Here is a 25,500-nt window from a genome sequence, read left to right as displayed (position 1 = left end):
AACTCAAGAATTTTGCTTAATTATTTATTAACTAATTGTTAATGCTTATGTGAAGCACTATCGCAAGAATTGAAGTAATTGGCCTTTGAACACTAACAGCCACTTATACAATAAGCCGTTTACAAGCTACACCCACTGCCCAATTAAGTGGCGCCTGCCAGACCACTTTGGTTAGGCAGTCGTGTGCATTGACTTTGGTTAAAAGTTGCCTTACAGAATGCCTGAATGCATTCCGAGTGAAATTCAAATACGAGTGCAGTTTCAAATGAATGCGTTGAGAAGTTTGCCCCCAAAGTGAATGAATGAGCTGTACAGTTGAGTTGATGAACAAGTGCATAAAACACTAAGCCTTGTCGTCTTTGCAGTATGCTGTTACGCATTCAACGTGTCCTTGGCCTATGCAATCTCAATGTTGTCCTTGCCAAACGAATTACCTTAGAAATTTCTGTTCAAGTTTTGCGATTCATTGATTGAATTCATCTGGTACATTTCCTAATAAAATCAATACGAGGTGCCCTAATAATCAGTTGTCTTTGTCTCTACACAGAGAGCATCAAATATAAAACCGTAAACCACCTTTTTACCCAATTACTGAGACTGATGAGTGTCGCAAGCGGGCTAACGAGTCGGTTACTTCATTGGGATGCGGTCAACTGACAGTAAACAATTTTAATTCCCTAATTAGCTACGCTTTTTATACTCCTTACTATATAAAGGAGCATAGAATAAAGCAAACAGTCATCAACAGTCGATGATATATAAGGAAGAAGAGAGCCTTGGAGTCTACTTAATTATAATAAATGTTCACAACAAAATAAGACCCATCTCTGTACAGGGTATACATATCTAAGTTCATCACACTTAACTGAAATATACAACTTTTTCTACAGCTGCCACAGAAAGTTGGAGATGCAATTATTGCAACTAATTTGTGATACCATGTATCGTTTGTATTTTGTTGAAACATCGTCGTTGTCCAGGCATATGTCCCAGGCATACATGCCACAATCCAGCATTAGTTCAAAGAGCTTTACACAATTAATTAGCATGCAAATTTGTTCACTTTTTAGCTGCAACTCGAGGACCTGCTTGTGCCAGTTACGGCATCCTTTCCATTTGCCTGCTCTTTGCTCCACAAGTCCACACTGGACAAACTTTGTGCCACAAGCTATCACAGCTCCACTCAATTTGGCTTGCTACGAGCCGTACTTGTTGTTGTTTCTATTTATTGTTATCTACATTTGGCCTAAAATATTCTTAAGTGCATTGTCATGGTGTTATTACTTAATTTTATGGATTGGGATCTGTTGTTATTAAAAGTTATAGAAAATACATTGTGCACTTATATATATTAATCTAGGAAAATATATTTACAAGAATCTAAATGGGAATCTAAAAAACTATGATTTTCATAATCTGATTTATATGTTAAACACGATCCAGGAAATTGATCAATTCGTTAGCCAAAACTCAGCAAAAGTTCCAGCAAATGGCCCAAGTTAAGCTTAATCTATTATTCTATCTTTGAACTGAGCTTGTTTCGGTCTTCGAATAATATTTCTGATTACGTGTATTTATATAATTATATTGTTGCTGCCATTTGACGACGTCAACGGTGAATCGTTGCCAATTACATATTTGCCGTGTGTTACCAAGTAACTTGCTCTGCATGATTGCTTGATATGTTTTATTCATGCTTTTGGGGACTAGTTGTCAAACTAGCATATTCGGTTTATCGTCTATAAAAGCGGCATTTACAATTCGTCAATTGGTATGCCTACCAATTAATGGCAAATTGCTGGCAGTATTTTTGCTTAACTGACTTCCGCTTGCTATTAAAATTTAATGCTTTAATGCTAACTGGGAGGAGTTGCTTGAGTATTTTTTGAGTCTCATAAATAGCTATTTGAATTGAATAAAATAATTTTTTTTTCTTAAGATTGTAGCCTGATGCACAACTCTTTTCTAAGTACACCAAAGTGGACATGTTTGCATGCTTTTATCCTTTTGCCGACTTCAAAGTTTTATTTTGAGGTATTTTGTTGCATATAAGAAAGCCAAAGTGTCATTCGCAAAGATAAATAAAGTTTGTAGGTTTTTGCCAGTCCAATTTGTTTTCCACATAAGTTTTATTATTGCACAAAAACAAATCCGTCCACATCTCAAAAGTTTGCCTAAGAAGGAATTAAACGTCAACATCGCAAATTCATATAAAGTAGTTGCAAAAAACCTGAGCTAAAACTTCTGCTTAGATTTTCCATTACTAGCAGCTGCTCTTATTGACGTTATTTAAGTACATTTATACCTCACTTTATTTGACTTTGCATGGCTCAAAAGTTTGAAGTCCAAGCACAGTCGGTTTATTTAATGCAACGTGGCAAACACTTGCAAATATATTTATAATAATCAATATTAAAAACTCTTATTTGAGGCTGCAAATAATTGCAAATAATGCAATTTTTAAAAATTGATGCATTCCATTTTATATTTATATTTTCTCGCTTGTACCTCGTATTAAAATAGCGAAACTTTTTCAATTTAATTCAATGAAAAGGTAAAAATTAATTCACAAAGCTGTCGCTGTTTGTGACTTCGCTAAGGTTGTTGTATAACCTTTTGCTGCATTTGCAAACTTAACGAATCGGCTTAGCGAGTACTCAAACGCAAGAATCAACCAGATAACTTGGTAAGAATCTTGTCTAAGCCAGCTTAGAATTGTAGCCGATAGAGTGCGCGTATGCAAGAGTCCGCACAAATAATTCAACGAAATTATACAATCTGTTAAATATTAATATGGATTTATTTTAATTATAAAACTAACAAAACTATGAGTACACACGTTTATAAAAATTCGTTTAGTTTACAAAATAAAGAAAGAAATTCATAGCTTGTCAAACGAGACTCGGCAACGTCATTTCGTGTCACTGAGGGGAATTCCCCCAAGTTAATTTTGTTTGCTTCTGTTCTTTTCTTCTTTTAGTGCATACAGTAGGCTGCCAGGAGAGCGAGTAGGACAGAGAATGTGCTCAATTGAGATGTGGACTTGATGCCATTGTGGGCATCATGCAATCCGGACTCTGCCGATAGACGCGCCGACGTCAAACCTGGCATCCGCATCACGTCAGGTTGTCCGCCTGGCAACAGGGGAGCCAAAGGCACAGATCCTTCGGGAACACTTAGCGGCGTCGGCTGGAAGGGTGCGAGGGGCGCAGCTCCATCCGGCGTTGGCGTCACATTCAACGGAGTTGCAGCAGATGCAGCAGGTGCAACAGGTGTGGGTGCCACACCAGCAGCAACTGTTCCATTTGCTGGTGGTGCTGCAGTTTCTGGTGGTGGTGCCGGATAGCAAGCAATCTTCTCCACTTCGATTGTCTTGGTAGCATCGTTCGGATCTGGTTCGTTCACTCGCACAGGCACACAAATTATGCCGCCAGCAGGTGGTGCATTCGGATCAGGTGCTCCAGGTGCTCCAGGTGCTGCAGGCGGTGCAGCTGCAGCTGGTGATGCGGCACTTGCAGCACCTGCTGCTGCAGATGCAAGTGCAGCACCAGATGCAAGTGGAGCTAGTGGTGTTTGCCCTACAAGTGGATCAGGTGCACCGGGCGCTGCAGGCAGTGGAGCAGGAGCAGGAGCAGGTGCTTGAGCTGGATAAGCTGCTGCTGGATAAGCTGCTGCTGGTGCAGCGGGAGCTCCTGGCTGTTGAGTGTTGATCACCGTTGTGCCTGATCCCACTTCAGACGTTGTCACAGATCCGGGTGGTCCATTGTTAATGATGATAATCTTATCTTCACCTCCACCACCACCGCCTCCACTGGAGACCGGTGCGTGCTCTACGACACGCGTCTGAGTGGGTGTCAGTGCGTGACCCAAAATGGCACCACCCAAAGCGCCAGCAATCAGACCAGTTCCTGAAAATTAAAGAGAGAGATTGAATAAAATGTGTGATTAACTTCAAAGAAAACACTCACCTAATCCTAAACCTGATGATGACTTGGGTGCTTGTGGATAATAGGTGGCACCAGCTGGAATTGCAGCACCAGCTGGCAGATAGGTTGCACCTGCTGGCATTGCGGCAACCGGAGCCTGAGGATAGTAGGTGGCACCGTGGGGTACTCCCTGAGTTGGATAGTGAGCGACTGGATGATAGCCAGCGCCGCCCGGTGAATAGCCTCCAGGATGATATGTGGCGCCAGCTGGCAGAGCACCCGGACTGTGATAAGTGGCGCCAGCTGGTGGAGCACTGTGATAGGTGGCACCTGCTGGTAGAGCACCTGGACTGTGATAAGTGGCACCTGCTGGCAGAGCACCCGGACTGTGATAAGTGGCGCCAGCTGGTGGAGCACTGTGATAGGTAGCGCCAGCAGGCAAATGACCAGCACTATGATAGGTTGCGCCAGCGGGCACTTGACCAGCCGGATGATAGGTGGCACCAGCGGGCAGCTGGCCGGGATTGTGATAGGTGGCACCCGGATAACTGGACTGTACACCATGTGTATTGGTCGCCGAGATTGGAGTGTGATGGAAGCCACCACCACCACCAGTAGCATTCATGCGTGGCCTATAAACGGTGGCTGGCGTATAGTGAGAATTGCTGGAAGCACCACCCGCAGCTGGTCGTACGTTGCTGTTGGCCGCCGAGTAGTTGGGAGGCGGTGCATTGGCCTTGTACGATGGATTGTAGGCTGGTGGCTTCTCATGCACGTTTGTGTGCGCTCCACCAATCGGATTAGATGCCGAGTAGGCTGGCGGTGGTCCCTGAGACTTGGGCGGCACATTCCAACCTATTGGTGATGATGGTGGTGCTGCTGCAGGTCGGGAGACGCTGTGGCTGGGCTGCGAGTGAGTGCCGCCATAGCTGAGTCGCGTGTGTTCCGCGTTGGAGGCATGGGAGGACGAACTGTGTGACGTTGATGCGGGACGTCGATGGCTGCTGGAGCTGGAGCTGCTGGATGAACGGCTCTTGCTGCTGCCGCCAAACCAACGCTTGGCCTCCACATCCGGACTGGCCAGCAGCAGGAACAAGAGTCCCACCACCAATGCCAACATACGCGACATGCTGCAAATACAAACAGATAATCACTTGAGTTGCGTTCCTTTAATCTCCAATAAATTGTATTCGGTTATTGTTGCTGTGTCTGCCTAACTTTGACTGAACTGCTCTCTTCAGTCGAAAGCGTTTATATAGTCGAAATGCTTATCAATATATTTGTTGTGGACTCTCGACTGAAAATGTACGATTTACATAAAGCCATAACACATGCCCTTGATTCCACTGATCGCGATCAGTAATTTTATGATGAACAAACCTGAATGAAATATTGAAAGCCGGACAAGAACAACATTCTGAATTTGTAAATCAAGATTTATTGGCGATTAGTATCAACCAATTATGAATTCTTAATCGTAATTGTACTAAAATTATTCGAAAATCATTACATATTAAAGATACTTTATTTTCAAATAAACCAACACACTGATTGCCTCCTCGTATATACAAGAAATATATGCGCAATTTCAAAACTGATATTTTTAAACAAAGAAATTCAACACATTTTTTTTTCTGAACTTGTAGAGAAAAAGCTGTTCAAACCATATATATCTTTTTTATATAAAGAAAGTATAAATATATTTTGCGCAAGTCTGCATGGATAGATAGATATTTGTGCAGTGTGACTGCATAAATTTAATTTTAGGCACTTGTTGATTCGATTATTTGTTATTCTCGCGGCGCATCTCTAGCTTTTCAAAGTAGCCTCTCGCAATCTAAGTTTCTCCTGCTGTCATTCTTCATTTGCCGCTGAGCGGTTTAATTTGTTGTTTGCAAAAACAATTGATTCAATTTGTGCTTATGACACCCAGTAGAACTCATATTGTAGCATTTGCCACATTTGTATATTTGTGTCTCAGTATTTTCGCATTCGATTGTAAGCGAAAAAATGTAGCAATATTGTTGTTGCGAGTTCTTGTGAGGGATGAGGGGAGGGAGTTCTATATTTGCGTCATGGCGTGCAGCCCTGCCCATTTTGAGGCGCTGACGCAATGTCACGCCCTGGCTGCCACTTTTGGTGTCTGCTTGCCCCAATTTGGGGCGCGTTACCCATGATGATAATTAACTTGGCGATTTGCTCGGCTTGTCGCATGGCCACACTCCATTGCTCTTTGTTTTGTGCCCTTGTACTTATCCATACATATTGTGTACTCATCGATATTACACAAATGTACACTTTTAATTGAGGAACGGTTCCATCAAGGTCAACTTGTACTCTCGCTAGGTAAACTGAGCTCACCCAGGTGCAATAAATTCAAATTCTCATATACAAAGACATGAGTTAACATCAGAAATGCTTAAGCATAGCAACTAAATTATAGTTATTGATTTACCTATTTCCCCCAACAAATAAATCATGTTGTTAGACGCTCAGCTTCTAATTAATCTACGATTGGAGAGTAGTTTATGTCATATATATATTCTGAATAGTATTCATATGCATGTGATCTTGTGTTGAATTGGAATATAATTTTACCGAGAATCGAGAGTCATCAGTGACTCACTGAATATGCATGATAAGAATAATTGCAATAATAATTCAGATTATGCGCGATATATTTAATTACTGATTTCCTTTATTATTAGTAATACATTATTTACATTTAGCAAATAACTTGTTGTTGGCAAAGTGAATATCATATTATGACTAACTGAAATGTGAATTAAACTAATGTAAGACTATAATTCAATGTTTCGTGCTATTTGTTCTGATAATACTCTGTTAACTTTCGTAGCAGTAGCAATATTTCTACTGTTCTTGCTGCTACTCAGTAGCACATTCAAACAGTGCTAGAATTAAGTCAAGCGAAAATGCATGTATATCTTTTTACATGTATACAAAAGTAATTATTTGTTGGTGCCTGTACTAAAAGCACACCAAGTAATTGTTTATAATAAATGCATTCGTGCATTGTAGTTCGCATTTTGAGCATTGGACGAGGTAAACAAAAGTGTTTGTTTAATGAACATGAGTCACCGCATGCAAAGTTGCCATCTAAAAAATGTGTTTGATGTCATCTTATATTCGACAAATCCCATTCAATCATTCTGTTGTAATTGAATATTTAAATTAAGTAAATTCAACAGTAAATAATATAGGGTATTTCCAGTATATATTCCCTTATCGCTTTTTGGGTTCAGTATGTCAAGCACATGTTTATAAAAATATATATTTACTTGTTTTGAATTCTCTGTCGTTTATATAAAGCTGTCATCGAGAGAAGTGCAAAACATTTCGAGTGCCAAATAATTGAATTCAGTATTGCGACTAATCTGACGCAAATGTTGGACTTTATGAAGAGCGACCAGTGGAAGTTAATTAATACACAAGACTGGTTTTTGTTTTGTATCTGTAAGGTAAAAGTTATACAAAACATCAAAATTTCACAAAATCAACGACCTAAACTGGGGCTTTCCATAGAATTGAGCATTGCGCATTTGGATAACCCTGAGTGGGTTCGTAACCGGTTGCCATTGCGGGAGCAGTTCCGAAAACAGTTTGCGGGTGTATTTGCCAACCTATTTGTACGACAATTTCAATTTAACTCGAAGTTGAACAGCTGTTGCAAGGTAAATAAAGCACATTTGTTGCACACATGCGTAGAGCTAACGACAATTCTTTCCGGAACAAATACATAGTTAAATAAACTACGCACTAGACTTTTTTCTAAATGACAAATCCACTAACAAAAGAAGAAAAAAAAACTCTATACACCTATTTAATAGAGTAGTTCTTTTTATAAATTTTTACGTTCTGAAATTCCCCCCCAGATGGTTTGAATTCGTTGATATCATTGGGAGGCGGCATAACAAATGAATATGGACTATCTAAATTTAAACGAACCTGTTGAGTTCATGAAATGCAAAACAGTTCGAAAGTGGGGAATATGTTCTTTGTTTTTTATGAGGCCTGTCAGGGTGCACAGAAATATGTGTTTGTAAATAGATGGAAATGTTTTCCAGCTGTTGACATTTTTATATTATTCACAGATTGTGTGTGTTCATTTTATGAAGTTTTCATTTAATTTTAGACTCCCTTAAAGCTGCCTTGAAATTTGAGATTTCAAAAACAAAAGTGAGTCACTCATTTCTTAGGGATAATCTTGAAGCAGAATTTGAAACCAGTTTCATATCACATTTTTCAAGATTTACTAAATTACAGCAACTCAGCCGTCCAAATAAAACTTTAAGCGGCACAAAAGACATTTGGAGTAAAAGCTTATATAAATACATACAAACATATCCATTGTATTGTTATATTTACCCACTCTTGCCCATACTGTATTTTGTATATAGGTATTTGAGTGTGGAACAAATGTTGCAGAGCTTAAATTGGTATTTTTATTTTGGCTTTTGGTCAGGCGTGTGTTTTTTGTCTAGACTGGCTGCTCCTCATATGTATATACAGTTTGGATAAATTGCGAATTATATTGCGAAGAAATTTATTTGACCTTGAATCGATACACATTTGCTTAAAGCAAATTCCCAGCACAAAGAGCTACATATATATTGCATTCACTTATTTACTGTACAATGCTGGCAACGGGTTGAATAAAAACATTAATTTCAAACCGGTTCCAAGCAATGTTAAAGCTGCGTACTTATTTACGTGTATATAAATATATCTATATATTTGTCAATTGTATTAGTTTAATTTATTCGTGTTGTTTTGTTTAAAGATTTTAACATTATTGTTGTATTTACTTGAAATTATTGTTTAATGCTGTTTTGGATTTTGCGCCGCGTTCGAGTTTTGTTCCGTACAATGATCCGCAAACAACTGAAATGCGGTTGAAAATTTTATATTCGTCATGTTTTGTTGTTGAGAGGCGACGCAACGCAACGCAACGTAGCGCAGCGCAGAGCGGACCGCGAACGAAGCGAAGCGACTGCGGTAGCGACCGCAACTTGTTGTTGCTGTGCTTTCGTTTAGTTTTAGCTATTGTTGTTTTTGTTATTGTTGTCATTTTTATTCCATTTACTGTATTTATCATCTCTCCTCGTTGGTGTTTGCACTGCTCTCTCAAATATTTGCCTCTGGGTGTATTTGTGTGTTTGTATGGTGTTTTTTTGTGTCTCATGGGAGTTGTTTTAGTCCAACGGTGTTTTATTAAATTTTAGTTTTGGCGGGCTTATCAAAACTGTACTCTGTGCTCCTGCATTAGTTATGGCTGTGTTATACATATTAGCAATTCGTATGTATATACATATGTTGTAAAGCTGGTTGTATAGCTTATTATAAGATAATATGCAAATGTTTTTTATGTTCTATAATAAGAATACGAATAAGCAGTAAATGTGTGCAGATAAAAAGATCTGAATAAATTTTAGTAAATTCCATACAAATATATGTGCATATATGTATAATGTATATATTTAAATTTTTTTTATCTCTTAGAGCTGGAGTATTCTAATTTTGGAGCACAAAACGCTTTTAATTTTACGCTCTTCATTTAGATTTTACATGGGTGAATGATTTACTCTGCTACATACAGCCGCTGATTCATGCGTCTGTTTCATATTGTTCTCCCTTGTTATTGCTGGATTAATGAACGTAAGTGAGCTTCATTCGTGTTCTTGGATCATCCCACACACACACACACACACACACGTTTTTGTATTGGTGCTCGTGATGAGCGCTTTATGTCTGCGGTCGACGTCGTCGTCAACGTCAATGTTGTCGTCGGCTTCGCCGTCGCAGTCGCCATTGAGGTGTTTGTGTGCCTTTTTGTTTGTGCGTTGGGCGCTTTGCTGTTGATGATTTGGCCACTGTTGCTGTTGCGCTCAGCCTTGTTGTTGTCCTTGTTGCTGCTATCGTCCAGCAAAAGCTGTCAGCATTTCTGACACAGCGTCAGCAACTTTGAAGCGGGTAACCGTCGCGTGCTTATGGAGAATAGAAAGCTTTAAACAGCTTTGCTTTTCTTTAAAGAGATTTTTGCGTTGAATTGGAAAACACGTACAATTTACTTGAATAGCTGTTAATCAGAAACTAGGTGGATATATTTATTTTGCGCTTTAGCTTAAATCCTAATTAAATAACTAATCATGCGTTGTTGTATCCACTTCGGCAGTGGGACTGCTAGCTTCCACTGAAGCATCCACATCGGCAGCACCACCAATATCGCCAGCAACAATCGGTGGCACTGTGCTGGTGGTGCTCAGCTCAAGCAGGCACTGTGGATTATTTTGACAGTCGCCAGACGCCAATTGTGGATCGTGTTTGGGCACTGGAAAACAAATCACACGTTCCACTTCACGTTGCAGCTCGGCATTCTGTGGATCCGTTTCGTTTAACATAATGGGAAAACAGACAATGCCACCAACAGGTGGTTCAGCTGCGGTTGCAGTGGCATCCAAAGTTTCCTCACTAGAAACGGACTCTTCTGATTCCTCCTCGCCCTCGACCATTGGGCCCTCTGACGAGGCCAACTCCTCATCCAGTGGCTGCTGTTGCCCCTCCCCCTCCACTTCCTTCTCCCCATTCGTTTGCGGTTGTCCATTGTTGATAATTATAATATCGCGACCAGTGTTGCCAGCTGCTGTTGCAGCATCCACCTGCTGCGTCTGTGGATAGACATGCGACACATGCTGACGATGATGGCCAAAGAGCATGCTGTCCATTAGGCGACCAGCCAGCATCCCAGTTAGAAAACCGTTTGTGCCTAGAACAGATAAGATGTTTATGCAACTCTCAATTTCGATACAACTGCCCAATCACTCACCTGATCCCATCGACATAGATGTGGGTGGCTGTGCATAGTAGACGGCTCCGGGTGGCAAGGTCTGTGCATTGGCGTAATATGTGCCCTGCGGCTGAGGAGCTGCTGCTGCAGCTGCATTGTAACTGTAGCCTGGTGGCAATTGTTGTCGCGGATAGCTGGCCACTTGCGGCTTTGGCATCATCTTACCCGGTGGTGGTGGTGGCGGTGGTGGCAATTTGGGCACCGTCATCGCTGTGTGCACTGGCGAACCGCTGACCACACGCCTGCCGCCACCTGACGAGGATGATTTGCTGCCGTATTTGCTGCGCCAGCCGCCAAAGAGGCCACCAAATGAGCCACCGCCACGACCACGGCCGCCACGTGCCACACTGGGCACCGCCAAACAGGCGGCCATCAGCAAAAGGCAGAGCAGTGTATAAGAGTGTTTCATGCTGGATCATTCGCAACTGCATCTGGCAGTAAGCACGACCAAACTGGAGGCACATTGGCGACGAGGTGGTGCCTATATCCCCAGGCAACTCGCAAATGCGTGTGCAGATACCCTACTCGCCCAGCTGTAGGGCATATAAATATTGTAGATAAATTTGTGTATTTCTTTTTTCCATTTCCAAACTCACATTTAACATATTTTTTTCAACGCATTTATTAATGCGCAATTCAAAATGTATTAGTTTAAACTCGCTATTTTTTTGTTGTATTACTAATGAACTTTTTTTTGATATCGAGTTTAGTTCTTTCCTGGGAAGTTGTCTTCAGATTTTGCCTGTAGAAAAGTTTCCCCTTACAGTAGACTACGGGAAAAGTTTTTTCAATGCCAAAATGGCTATTTTGCAAGTATAATGGAAATGGAAATTAATGGTTAGTTTTCAGCAAAAAAGGCATCTGACCTTCAATCTGAGTTTAAAGTTTTAATATTATTTGAGTTGGATATGTATTTTTTGCGAATATTTATTTTCTTCAATGTAAAGAAAGAAATGAAAACCATTTTCTTTCATACAAGAAGTACGATTTGAACAAATTTCAAATGCACATTTCCATGAAAATAGGTAGGGAATCCTTCAATGAAAAAGTGGAAAAACTTTTTAAGGGAACATCAAAATACAAGTCAAATAAAAGTGAACTATATTGATTTCTTTACTAACTTTTTAATTGAAGGTGAAAAATTATACATTTATTTTAGCTAAACATGTCTAAAAAGAATTAATTAATTTAATTATATCTAATAATATCTGTATAATTATTATTTATATTTTTTTAATATTACAAATTACATTATTAATATTAGTAATATAATAAATAATAAAGGAGTAGGGTACTTTGTGTATTTCTTGGCCCATGTGATATGTCAAACCATTTTACGGATCACACAATTTGTATTTGACAGCAATTCTTGTGCATATAACTACATATATACGTATATTTATACATATGTATAGATGAATACGTGCTCATATCAGTGAAAATTGAATGAGTGTCGTCGTGTAATAATTCAATTGCCACTAATTGAGTCGCACTCAAATGTTCGGATTTTCTCCATGTCTCCAGCCAGGCAGCATAAACACAACCAACCACAACAGCAACAACAACTTTATCATGTTGACATCTGTAGCTAATGCTCAGCGCCAATTTGCCAAATGTGTCGCATCAAATTTCAAATTTACCCAGGCAACAACGAGTACTATATACTATATACTATATATATATATATACTATAATTACGTCCATATCTGCAACAGTTGAGTTGCTGGATTGCCTTAATATACTCGAAAAATGCTTCTAGATTTTCATTTTGGAGGCACGTTGTTCATCTTTTGATCGCGGGGACTAGGCAAAGATACTGACCCAATTGCCACTCAGCCCCAAAGTAAAACTGAGGTCGCGCATTTACAATGAAAATGCATTGCCATTGCTGCCTTGAAAAGCGAACTAAGGCAAAGCGTTGGGTTTATTACACCCAATCAATATGAATTGTTCGAAGAGCAGGCTGGCAGAATTATGCTTAATACAATATTACACCATATAAATTTAGATGTATATTTTGATGTGGAATTTTTTTTGGACTATGCTAAATGCTTCAATGCGCACACATATAATCTATTGACCTTCATAGGATCCATTCAATCTTGGAAATAGAACGTTAATATTATTATTATTGATTTCTAATCGTATCTATTAATCACAAAATGCAGAGCATACTTTGTGCACCTGGCAAACAGAAAGTGAAAATTACTCACTGCCTGTCGAACTTGATCTGGCCTAGCCCTAAGCAGGAGAAGACTAAAATTCTTGGGGTTGCCCACATATATATATATATAGGAGTTATCCGATAAGCCACCAAGGCAACTAACTATGATCATCAAGAATGAGATAAAAGAAATTCAAATTGGTTTTTCTTCTTATTTCGTCAAAAAAAACCGCCCAACCTAGTTTCATATATGTACATAATAACAATTACAAAAGGAATACAAAGTCTATTACTAACTTACCCGTGAAACCGTCTTGATGGCTGACCTTGACCAATAACGATGATGAGTTTTATTTGTTACATTTTGCTAAGATTTGCATATAAATAGATTTGTCATATATTGTGCCTGCTGCTAAGGCTGATTTATTATTATATATTTAGCCACATTGGTTCTTGCTCACCAGCCTTATTTAATCATTATGCGGCAACTTAATTCTCATCAATTCTCAACGGTTTATTGATTGCCGCCCAAGTGGCATCATTTAAACCGAATACTGAAGTTAAATAGAGAGAGAGAGAGAGAGAGAGAGAGAGAGAGAGAGACAGTGGGAAGAGATAAAGAGTGGGCGTGAGAGAGAGAGAGGGAGAGAGAGGGAGAGAGGTAGTGCGAACGTTAAGTTACTTAATTTAGAATGCTTATGCCATTTTGAAAGTCATTTATAATGAAATGTAGATGTTGAACCTGCACCCAAATAAGTCGTACGTCATCTATAAAAGCACAAATTAGTTGCTGGAGACAATAACCGGTGGCGGGGGGGTATGGCAACAACTCTCGGGGTAGCGACTCCAGGCGTCAAGGAGAACTTGTAAAATATTTACGAGCTCAAGTGACCAAAGCCATTCCAAAAACAATGGCCAAAAGCGCAAAGCATAAAAAGTAACTACTTTGCGGCTTACGTGTGATGCTATCCTGAACTGTTTGTCTGTGTGTCTCTCTCAATGCTTCCAAGTGTGTGTACGTGTGTGTGGGTAGTGTGTGTGTGTGCGTATGTGTGTGTCTGTGTGTGAGAATCTCAAGAGCTTGAGCATACTTTTAGGCGCTCCTAGAAAGTCGTTGCGTTGCGTGTGTGTTTGACTGTGTGTGTTGTGATTGTGTAATAAAAAATATCCAGCTGACATTTTGTGTCAAGCACCTTTTTCATTTTGGCACTCAGCAAAGCGTGGCCAAGTCCAACCCAAGGGTGAGGGGACCAGGACGAGTGGCATTCTGGCATTCTGGTCCGGTTGCCGACTGCCTGCTTGCCTGACTGCCTGCCTGCCTGAGTGATGACAAATTACATTTGTCAGATTTATGACCAATTATGAGCGTGTTATATATCACAGCAGCAGCGTTTCGAGCCACCTTAATGGCAAACGCAATGAATAAGTCGCCATCGTTTGTTTGTGGGTGCCGAGCTGCGGGCAATACACGGCAGACCACCAACTCGTAATGTGATGTACTGTACGTGGGCCACACACACACACACACACACACATACGCACAAAAAAAGGCACAGACACATACACTCTAAAAAAAATAGCCATGAATTTTAGAAATTTTACATACTTTTGACTCACTTTATTATTCAGACAGTTTATTTATGAAAAAGTGAAAATTGTGTCTGGCTAGAAACCAAAATCAACGGTTTGCATTTCTACTTTTTAAAATCAAATTCTATTATTAAGAAAGACATTTTAGAAAATTATAAAAAAACCTTTCTAAATATAAGAATTACTTTTTGGCAAGAACATTTCTTTCTCTCTTTCTTTCTGAGTGTAGGCGTGCATATAAACGTCGCAATTGGTAATGGTAATGCTGAGCGTTTGTTATGCTTTGCGCCTTTTTGCCTAGATCGCATTTCGTCCATTTTACTTGCGCCGTTTTCCTGTTCATTTGTGTAACGCATTTTCATCGTCTCGGACTCGTATGAGAAATGCGTTCGCTGGCAATGCCTGAGCTGAGACTTGAGAGCTGAGAGCTGAGAACTGAGATATGGCCAGCAGCATATCGCGTGTCTTTATGTCGACAATTTCGACTTGTATTATTTATGCCGCTAATGCGTTGAAAATAGCTAAAATTGCCTTTATTACATGCGCAGTTAAACTTCAATTACAGCTCTAATAAAAATACATGCCCAAAACTGTGAAACAAGAGTTAGGCCTCGCAAAGCCAAAACCATATGTTATACACACTGGCACTCATATGTATGACCTCTTGTAATGTGTTGCATGCGAGGCTTATGACCATAAATCAATACGTTGAAGACGGAGACTTGTCTAACCCCACACTCAGAAAAAAACCGTTCAAACTGAATTTGAGAAAATCGCCTTGAAAACGAGAAAGTTTTTCTTGTATTTAAATTTAAATATACGAAAAAAATATGTTTCAAAAATTAGAAGGCCTTTTCTATATTTCATAAATTTATTTCTGAATTTTAGAAAATCCATTTCGATATTCAGAAAACTGTAATGAAATTTTCTCCATGTTATCAAATTTGTAAAATTCCTAAAACAGAATATTATTTTTGGTTTTAGCTGCATTAAATCAAATTTTTAACTAGAGTTGGCATTCTAAGTTGGATATATGCAATAGATTCGCACCTGTCATGCATTACGGATACAAATTAAATGTTTAATTATTTGTTTTATATGTTAATAAGTTAAATTTCGTATGAGTTCTTGTTGAACACCACAATAGTAAACAACGAAAAATGTATTGCAGGTAAAAAGAGAAATATATTTATGCATTCACAAACTTATTTGTCCATTCTTTCCAGCGGAAATAAAGAACGCTGCGGGACTTCATTTCATGAAGAGTATATTTGTATTAAATATGGATATACCAAACGAGGATCTATATCCTGTAATTCAATTATTAATGATCAGCCCTCGTTGGCAGTAATAATTTTCAGCTTTTTGTGACAAAATACTGACAGAGAAATATGCATAAAAAAAAATAGGCGCATAAAAAAAGCAATAAAATTTCGCCAATTAAAATCGAAAAGCATAAATTATCAGAAAACGAAGGTTTCACAATTTGTTTGTTTCCCTGTGTTTTTGTGTGTTGGTTTTTGTTTTTTTTTTTTAGGAATGTGGGCGTGGTAGCAGCAGCTGTGCGCCACAAACATTAATAAGAGCAACACAGCATTTTATGCTTTATTTTACAATTCAATCAGTTTCAATTTCCACCTGTCGAATACATTTCCTGTTTACACTTTATGCTCGTAATTTTATAATTTCGACTTGAATTTCAAAATTCAATTAGCTTGGGAATGGATGGTGTATAGCCCGCAGCAAATGTAACAAGAATTCGCCCATCTGCCTCAGCTACTTTCAGTTTGGAGATTTATGTTTTTAGATTTTAATAAAAAAAAAAACACATTTTATGCTGAATATTCCATTTTAGAGCCACCCAGTTGTGCGCCCAGACAGCGGAGCAGCTATATGCAAATTGTGTGCCTGGTTTATTTCGCTGGGCAATTAAAGTGCCATAATTTAGGCCACAACGAAAAATGGAATTAGTTTATGGCTGAGAGCGACCGAATAGCAATATTGACATTATCGACAGTCCCAATTGATATACGATAAATAACATAAAATATCGTGTGACAGAGAAATTATAAATTTATTCTAAGACTTTTAGAAAATATGAAAGCTAAAACACTTTGTAAAATTAAATTAAAATCACATCTAATTGAACTATTCTAAACATGTAAATTAGTTAATCATCATACTTTTATTTTCATTTTTACAAAGTATATTTTTTTAAATTTGTTTAGTTTAGTTATAGATAAAATTTATTTACAATAAAATTGTATCCATCAAGCAACAATTTTCTGAGCTGAGCAACTTTCCAGCAGATCTTATATAAAATTAAAACCAGTTTGAATTGAAATTTAAAATGCATTGCATTCAATGCGTTGCGTTGTTGTTTGATGCACTTGAAATACAATTGACTTGCTTCCAATTAGGTGGGAAATTGGCATTTTTGCCCCCCGCCACTGGCAGCAGTCGATGCAGCAGTCTGCGCTCCCTATGGGCCCTTACACATGTCCATCAATTTTTCACACGCAACAGCAACCAGAATAACAAGAACAACATCGATGAGGACTGAGGACCGAGGACTGAGGCAACTGTTGCCGCTGGCAACGTCGAAGTGCAACAGCAATGAAAACGCAAAAGCGGCTCTCGAAGCTGGCAACAACCGGTGGATAAACAGACAAGGGTAAGCCCAACGGTTTGGCCGGAAAACCCCTTTCAATACAACTACGCTGCTCACTGAGTTTTTGCTGCTGTCGATGCGGCTGCTGCTGTTCCTGTTGTTGATGTTGCTGTTGTTGTTGTTGTTGCTGTTGCTGTTGTTACTGTTGCTGCCGCTGCTGCAGCTTTAGAGCTGCATGGCAACGACACATTACCATTTCGTAGTTTTTCATGCATTCATTTTGATAGTCGGCCCGACGGCAGTTCACGGAATATATTGCCCCAGCAACAGGCGCAGCCGTTGGTGTTGCTGCTGTCGACGTCGACATCGTCGTCGTCATCCTCCGGCATCGGCATTGGCTTTACGGATAAATAAGCACGAAACGACCACGGTGTCTTCTAACCAGGCACGCATGTCTCCCATTGCAGAGTGAATTTTGCTACTGCTGCTGATGCTGTGGCTGCTGCAACTTGACCTCAGGTCAAATGCAACAAGATGGGGCACATGTTCGTGTCTCTGTTTGGGGCTGCTGTTGCTGTTGCAAAATGAAATTTTTCTTCAATTAGTTTATTTTCACACCAATGATTTTGATTTCAGAACCCAACACAGACTGCCAGAGTGCCAGGCCAGTGTTTTTCTTCTTCTTTTTTTATCTTCTTGTTGTTGCTGTTGATTTTTTCAGTTGCTGCTGATGCTGCTGCTGCTGCTGTTGCATCGGCATGTAAACGAGTGTGTGCGGCAATTAAGGCAGCGCGTAATTGTTGCCAGTTGCAGATGATATTGATGCTGCCTCACATGCACAACACAACACAACACAATACAATAACAACAACGGCAACAACAGTATTCACATCACAGCACTGTTTTTGTTATTTGGTGGAGTGTTGTCTGGAAATTGGATTGTTGCTTGTTGTTTTTGTTTGTGTTGTTACCTTTTCATTGAACAGTTTGTTGTGAAGCGCAACTTTTTGATTGGCTTTCACGTGAGTTCACGGCATGGAAACGGCCATAAAAAATGATTGAATTGCGCTTCAATTTCTAGACATGCTCACTCTCATTATTCGCGCGGAAATCAGCGCAGGTAGCAGCCGTGCCATTAGCTTTAGTTGAGACACATTACGCATACGTCGCGTAAGCCCCAAGCCAAAATGAATTGGATTTGTCATCGGGCAGGCAGGCAAAACGGCAAAACGGCAAAAGACCCAAGGCTGTGTTGTGTTGTGTTCTGCTGTATGCATGAAACATGGAAAACCAAAGCGGTATACTCCAAATAAGCATGCAATACACGTGCTTTGGCAATTTGTCACATGAGCCTCTAAAATATGCCCCTGGGTGTATGGCCAAAAAAATCCAAAAAAAAAAAACTTGACACACAGCCCCAGGACCAAAGTGAAAAAGCATTAGCTGCACACACCAGCGCCCAAATGGATGTGCTCCTCAAACAACTTACGACTCGAAAACGCCAAAAACAAAAAATGTATTTAAACATATGATGCATATATTAAATCAGCATAATTCTTCTGAAAAGGTATTTTGGTATGACAAACTCATTTGTGAAGGAAAAATTAAAAAAAAAGGTTCATTAGAGTTTCTAAATATAGTGTGGACTTAATCAAAATTAACATAATTTAAGTGGAAAGTATGTTTTTGAAGATAAATTCTTTTGCGGAACCAAAACCAATATTAAGAAATAAATTCTAAAACTTGAAATTTGCTTAGCTGTAAATTGCATTTCGCTGGATTATCATTTCAGATCTGAAGGGAGTTGGTTCCAAATGCGAGAATCTTAAGCGAATATCTGCCTTAAGTATGATTTTCCAGTTATATTAAAAGCATTTTTTTGTTTTTTTTTTTTGTAAATTTGTATTTGGCGAATTGTCGAAGATATCCAGTTTGAGAACATTTGTGATATAATACAATTTCATATGACAGGCGGCTTAGCAACAAGAAAAATATGAAGTCTAGCTCAGATTAGATGATTTTTCAGGATAAACGCGGCAAGTTGTGAGGCACTTTGCTTTTGCTACATACATTGCCACACACACACACACACACACACACACACACACACATACACACACACACACACACGCACACACACACACATACATGTGAAACAAACTGAGCACGTTCTCTACTCCGTTTGTGGGTGCCTGTGTGCGTGTGTGTGTGTGTGTGTGTGTCTGTTTGTGTATTTTCCTTTGCCATGCAAATGAAGCCATCAATAAAAATTTCAAATTTAATTTAGACTGTCGCCAAGCAACCGTTCAAGTTTTGCAGTTTATTTGGCTGCATTTGTTGTCATATCCTAGGCATGTGCCAATGCACGTGTGTATTTGTTTTTCCATTCAACAGCTGTTTATCGCTTATCCTAGCTCACACACACATGCACATACATTTACATATTTATGTACACATATATATTAATAGATGTATTTATCGTAATAATTTAATTTCACGTGCGTTGCTTGCGTTAAACTTTGCCCGCGCGTCCTTTTCGCATTTTAAGTTATGTAGATTATAATTACAAAAGTTCCTTGCGGCAAAAGGTGGGCAGGCGGAAAAGCAACAAAGCAACAAAGCAACAAAACAACAACAACATCAACAACGCAAAACTTTGTTTACCGCCAATGCCGCCGCTCTGAATGTCATAAAATTATAGGTAAACGTTTACGTGCATTGGCAAGCGATTCCTGAGATTGTGGCGTTGGGGGGGTGTGTGGCGTAGGGTAGGTGATGGGTGGTGGGTAGGGGGATGGGGTGGGAAAGATCGGGGCCTCGGATCTGGGCCCCATTTGCATAGTCCCGGCAATTAATAACAACGGAATTTAAAAGGTTTTGCTCGGCTTGCCATTGCGGGACTTCGGTTTCGCGTTACGGCAATTCAAAATACGAAATTCACAATAAAAAATATGAATTATATAAATGGCGCAATATGAAACTAATCACTTTTAATTGGTGCCCAAAGCAAGCTACGGAAATGAAAAAGCGACCAACTCTGAAACCTTTTTTATTGTTAATTTTTTATTTTTTTTTTGGTTTGATTACTCAACCCAGCCGGCTTTTAAGTTATATCAGCTATTAAAATATAAAATTATGTTGTAAAAGTGACGCCAAGAAGTTTGTAAGTACGCAATTTATAAACGTCCAGATGTACTCACGAAAATTTTATGAAAATATAATAAAACAGGCCAACAATAATGTGAGTGCTTCTTTTTGCAATAGTACAATTTATGTCACATGAATGAAAGCAACAAAATAGCTGTTATATTTGATTATAAAATTATAAATTTTAACTGCAAGATAACCAAGAAGGATTCTAATCAAGAAGATACGCAAACAGACACGTACGCGGCACCAGTCGTGACTGTAATTAAACCTCCCACGATAAGAGTTCTCCGAACTGATAGGATAATGAGTCTAGACACATTTGCAGCAGTGAATATGTACCTAGATAATGTCCTAAGTAGGATAAGAATAATTGTATATAGCTGTAAGATAATTTAGAAATTTGCAATAAACCTGCCGAAGCAATTCGATACTTCAACAACGTCGTTGTGCTCTAAATTTGCTCTTGGGATCACGTTTCAGTTGTATTTGTGCCTTATTATTACATAACAATATAGATTGCTTTGACTTGTGTGCTGAAAAACTAAAGTAGATAATAATAAAGCTTAAGGGGTTTTAACTGTAAGTGAGTTATGAGCATTTGTTAAAGTTCGTAGTCAATTAAAATGAAATGTGATGCAGAATTGATACTAATTATTATTAATATTATTCAGTTATTTAAATAAAATATTTACCACCCTGAAATGCTGCAAATGCCAATCGTAATTTTATTTATCTTGTTTTGCAAATTTCACAGGCTGTGCGAAAACCGCAAAACATTCAACAAAAAAAAAAGAAAAAAGCCAAACAAACAAAAATTACATAAAGTATTCGCCGTGTCTGACGCGCCACTTTTTGTATGGATTCGATTGGTGCTGCAGTTGTTGTTGTTGTTGTTGCTGCTGCTACTGCTGCTATTTGTATAGCTGCTGTCGTTGTTCTACATGCTGCTCTTTCAATGCATTGATTTACAATGTGTTTTTCAGCATTCTTTTTTGCACCTTCAATGCTTGTTTTTTACGACTCGCGTGTAGCTGCAAAATTGCGTAATTTCCAATGCAACAGTGTATGTGAGTGGGTGTGCCTGTCTGTGTACATGTGTGTGAATATACGCGAGGTGTTAATTATGTTTTTAAGCAAATTAGCAGGTACATTGATAACGCGTATAATGCAAAATCGATTCGCCGAGCCAACCGATAAATTTGGCTCAAATTCAAATGCAGGCATCATGTAGGCATGTAACAAAAAAAATAAATTAAAGTGGCAAACATTTTTTTTTTTTTGTATACTGAACCCATTAAAACTGGTTAAAAAGTGTATAATGATTTTCTGCAAAAGTATGTAATGGGTATTATTGATCGGAATCGATATAGCAATGCATGTCTGTCCATCCGTATGTGGACGCGTACATCAGAGACTATAAGAGTTAGTGACTTCAATTTTGGTATATAAGTTGTGGTAGATCAAGTTTATTCCATCTTTCTGTCTTATCTTTTTTTTACCCTCCAGTATCTGTGCAGACCATAAAAAATGAGAACACTTCCACACCCATTTACATTTGAGGGTGCAAAGTTTTTTTTTAAAGGTTAATTGGGCAATGCAACTAAAATATTTGATTTAATTGCTGGGTTCGGGCTTCCCCGTCGTCAAGTTCACATGACTACAGTATTTTCAGCTGCTCGTTATATATATATATTCTTTTTAAACATCATAAATTGTGGGATAAGTGTGAGGGGGGCCAGTGTTTAAGGCAAATCTCTTTGCTGTGCTTAGCTTTAAATGTATTCAATTATTTTTGGCAATTTTTTATCGTTGCCAATTTGATAATTACAAACGAAATCCTATTAGCGTCGCTTATTTATGCTAATTTCGTTATTTTCGTATAATTTTTAAAACATAAGTGCCTGTTATCGCCGCCCCGCTGAGCAGCAGCTGCCGTTAATTTAATTTCCTATAGAAAAGTCTATGCACGCATACAAGCATAAAATCACACACATACACATACACACACACACACACACATACACACACTCATGCATACCGTATTTGAATAAGGCAATGCGTACATTATAATCTGCTATTGGAAGGCGGGCAGACAGCAAAAGTTAAACGTGCACCTGACTCGACCTGAGCTGCTGCCCCCTGCCTCACGCACCTGTCGACGTTGCTACGTGGCAGCCATGTCTCTTTCAATTATGTCACATGCGTGCGGCATCTTCATCTTCATCTGCAGTGCCGTCTTCATCTTCATCTTCAACATGGAGCTGCGCTGGCGAGCAAAGCGTAACAATCACGACACACGACGTCAGGTTTGCCATCATCTACCGGTCGGAGAACAAAAGGTCTGGCAGGGTCTGGTCTGGCCCAAAATAATGCCCATTCCCATTCGTTTTTTGTCTTGATTTTTTACCTTTATCACTTTATGACAAAATGCTGTGACACGCATAAAAAATGTTGTCAAAGATGCCATGCGCCCACCCTCTAATTGCGAATGCTTATTAATTATTGACTAGCTGCTCCCGAATATTCCAAAAATTATTTTTGGGAAGCTTTCCTCATGCAAGCCTTCATTACAGTCCCACCTTTCATTAACAGTTGCTCTGCTTGCGATAGCTAATAAATATTTCAGCTCTCAATACAAAATTATGTTTGAAGTGTTTATTTTAGTACTCATCTAATATAGAAATGAATTTATTCATCAGACTACGGTTGTATGCGTCATGAATATGTATATTTTTATTGATTCTTGATGTAAAGATGTAGTAAAACATATTTATATATATCTATATTTAGTATATCTTTATTATATCTAAACTTTAATATTAATAATGAAAATATACATAAATATATTCATAAAATTAAATTAAAGCCAAAATTTGTTGAACTTAATTCTCGTTCGTTTCAATCACTTCTATACTTGAAGGCCGTCATCTTTGGCTCAGGTAAATCAAAAATATAAAACAAATATCACGTACTCTATATATATTAGTCGGTCTAAATATTTCTATGGCTACAAATTGTATCGTAAAATTAATTAAATCCACTGTTGGCTGTTTTTGTCTAGCGGATTTCATATGCCTTTGGCGAGCCCATTAAAAATTTTATTACAACGGCTATAAAGTTGAATTTTGTTTTACGTTCTCGGTGCAAAGATCAACCATTTGGCTTCATTGTTTCAATTTATTATTAACTTTTATGCCATGGACGGAATCGGAACTTTATTTACCAATAAATGTGCTTGCTGTCCTTCTGGTTGCCTCTGTCAGCTTCAGGAGCTGAGACATTTTTATTGCATTTTAAGCCAATATCCGTTAACGCCTCGATTGTTGCCATTTTCGACAGATTGTTCAAGTCGAAGGTCATTAAAATGTCTACTCGTTTACTTGTTTATAGAGTTTTCGCATCTGTCTTATGTTATACAAATTTTCGATGCTCTGCTAATTGGCTCAAACAGCAGTCAGCCAGGCTTCCTACCTCACATCTAGTCAATAGCTACTAAAACGGATGCTGTCAGAGTTTTTGTTTTTTGTTCGGGTTGCGTTTAAACTACAAGTTGATATTTTCCAAGCAGCAGAGTAGAAAGCATGCTTCAGTTGACTTACTTTACTTTTATTAGCAGCAGTGTTTATGTGTGTTTTTGTTGTTTTTGTTGTTGTTGTTGCCTGAGAATGCTTGACATTTTATTACGAGAAAGGGAATGCAAGCTACTCACATGTAGCATGCTACGATTTTGTCATCCCCAGCCCGGGGGCGCCGAAATAAAAATGAGCTAGCGGACTGTAAACGCAACCCCAAAGCACAGGAAGAGAAACTACACAGAAGCGAGTAGCGAGAGAACATTGCAAAAAATTACTAGCATAATAACGCAAATATTTTACGATACACAGAAAAACATACATAAACATACACACACACACACAAACGCACACACATTGGCAGAGAAGCAACGACAAGCCAAAAACTTAACTAGCCGCGGGCCCAAGCACAGAAACAACGTAAATAAAATTTCATTTTATTTTGTGCTTTATATTGTATAGCATACTTTTGGGTAGCATACGCATTGCTTGCATTGAGGTTAATTTCTGGGTGGCATATTTTCGTAATGTCGAATGAAGGGGAAGGGGGAAGGGGTGGGGATTGGCGGCGTCGAATTTGGCCAACTGATTGTGTATGCCGGGGGCGCAGACGCAATCAGCTGTGTGGCTTGGGGCCGCTGAAGCTTCATTTAAAAAGCAAATAAAATTAAAATACGCGCATATTTTTTCAACAGATCAAACAGTCGAATTATGTGCAAATATATGGGATAAAGCACAGTCGAGCCCCAGCTGAGACGCCAATCGAAGCGAATTTTGCCCACAATCGACAGACTTTATGGGCGTGTGTGTTGGTAAATTAAAAGCAAATAGCTGGCAAACATACATACATATATATATATTTATATATATACATGTAAAAAGAAAAAAACAAAAAAAATCAATTAAAATCAAATAAAGCTTTATACAAATATGCAGCTGATTTAAAATGTATTTTTATACTCTGAACTGTGCCCCGATCCTGCCACCTACGACTCATTAAAGCACACAATTTATTGAAAGACCAGCAATTGGCAGCTGGCATTGGAACCAGGACAGTGATTCAATATGACGTCAACTCCTCGTCTGGCTAGCCGCATCCACATCTGTTCCGCCAACCTGGCCCTAGCCAACCATTGTCAGCGCCTTCAGTGTGGACATCAGTCAAGTGCCATTGCGTTGAGTGGAGCTATGTGAGAAGTGTTCGCACTGGCAAACAGTTCGCGAAGCAAAAGCGCATAATTAATAAAAAATAATACAAAAAAAATGGAGCTCATTTTCATCTGTCGCTCGATTGTAATATGAAAAGGGCTCGTCTTTATGTTGGCAAATTATGCGGTTTGAATGTTCTCAATTTTTACTATTAAATTGATCTGGTGAAAGAGCATGGGAAAGAGCAGGGGAGTAAGTGTCAACTTGAGAGCCAATCAACCTGAACTGAAATCCAATATGTCTGTCGAAAAAAAATAAAATAAATGAATAAAAATAGCTCCAACTATGGGGCATAATTTAAAATGATTTCTTTTCTTTACATAAGCAAATACAAGCCAAGTTATTGTTATACATCTTTAATGCTAGTAAGTTTCGTATACAAATCTAGCCAAAGGCGTATTAGACTACAACTG

The 25,500-nt window shown here is 38.8% G+C and overlaps 2 protein-coding genes and 1 long non-coding RNA gene across 4 annotated transcripts; 1 reads left to right on the top strand and 2 right to left on the bottom strand.

The window, feature by feature from the left end:
- Window positions 1–2,781: 2,781 nt before the first annotated feature.
- Window positions 2,782–8,833, bottom strand: LOC6561541 (sialidase). The gene is made up of 3 exons (XM_001988774.2): window positions 8,753–8,833; window positions 3,969–5,056; window positions 2,782–3,908 (listed from the first exon to the last, which is right to left on the bottom strand). Exons 2-3 carry the CDS (start codon window positions 5,053–5,055, stop codon window positions 2,977–2,979), a joined length of 2,019 nt encoding a protein of 672 aa, XP_001988810.1. The 5' UTR covers window position 5,056; window positions 8,753–8,833; the 3' UTR covers window positions 2,782–2,976.
- Window positions 7,282–24,675, top strand: LOC116805224. 2 transcript variants are annotated; one of them, XR_004365073.2, is made up of 3 exons: window positions 7,312–7,405; window positions 7,470–7,618; window positions 24,574–24,675. It is a non-coding gene; the product is annotated as an uncharacterized LOC116805224 (long non-coding RNA). The 2 variants fall into 2 exon arrangements; XR_004365072.2 differs by lacking the exon at window positions 24,574–24,675 and having other exon boundaries at window positions 7,282–7,405; window positions 7,470–7,651.
- On the bottom strand, window positions 10,011–11,240 carry LOC6561542. The gene is made up of 2 exons (XM_001988775.2): window positions 10,771–11,240; window positions 10,011–10,710 (listed from the first exon to the last, which is right to left on the bottom strand). The coding sequence occupies exons 1-2, from the start codon at window positions 11,198–11,200 to the stop codon at window positions 10,088–10,090; spliced, it is 1,053 nt and encodes a 350-aa protein (XP_001988811.1). The 5' UTR covers window positions 11,201–11,240; the 3' UTR covers window positions 10,011–10,087.
- Window positions 24,676–25,500: the final 825 nt, after the last annotated feature.

Source organism: Drosophila grimshawi, unplaced genomic scaffold (assembly GCF_018153295.1).
Source record: "Drosophila grimshawi isolate 15287-2541.00 unplaced genomic scaffold, ASM1815329v1 contig_1377, whole genome shotgun sequence".
NCBI classification, from domain to species: Eukaryota; Metazoa; Arthropoda; class Insecta; order Diptera; family Drosophilidae; genus Drosophila; species Drosophila grimshawi.
Note: the sequence above shows the minus strand (reverse complement) of the source record. Positions and strands in the feature narration are given on the sequence as shown.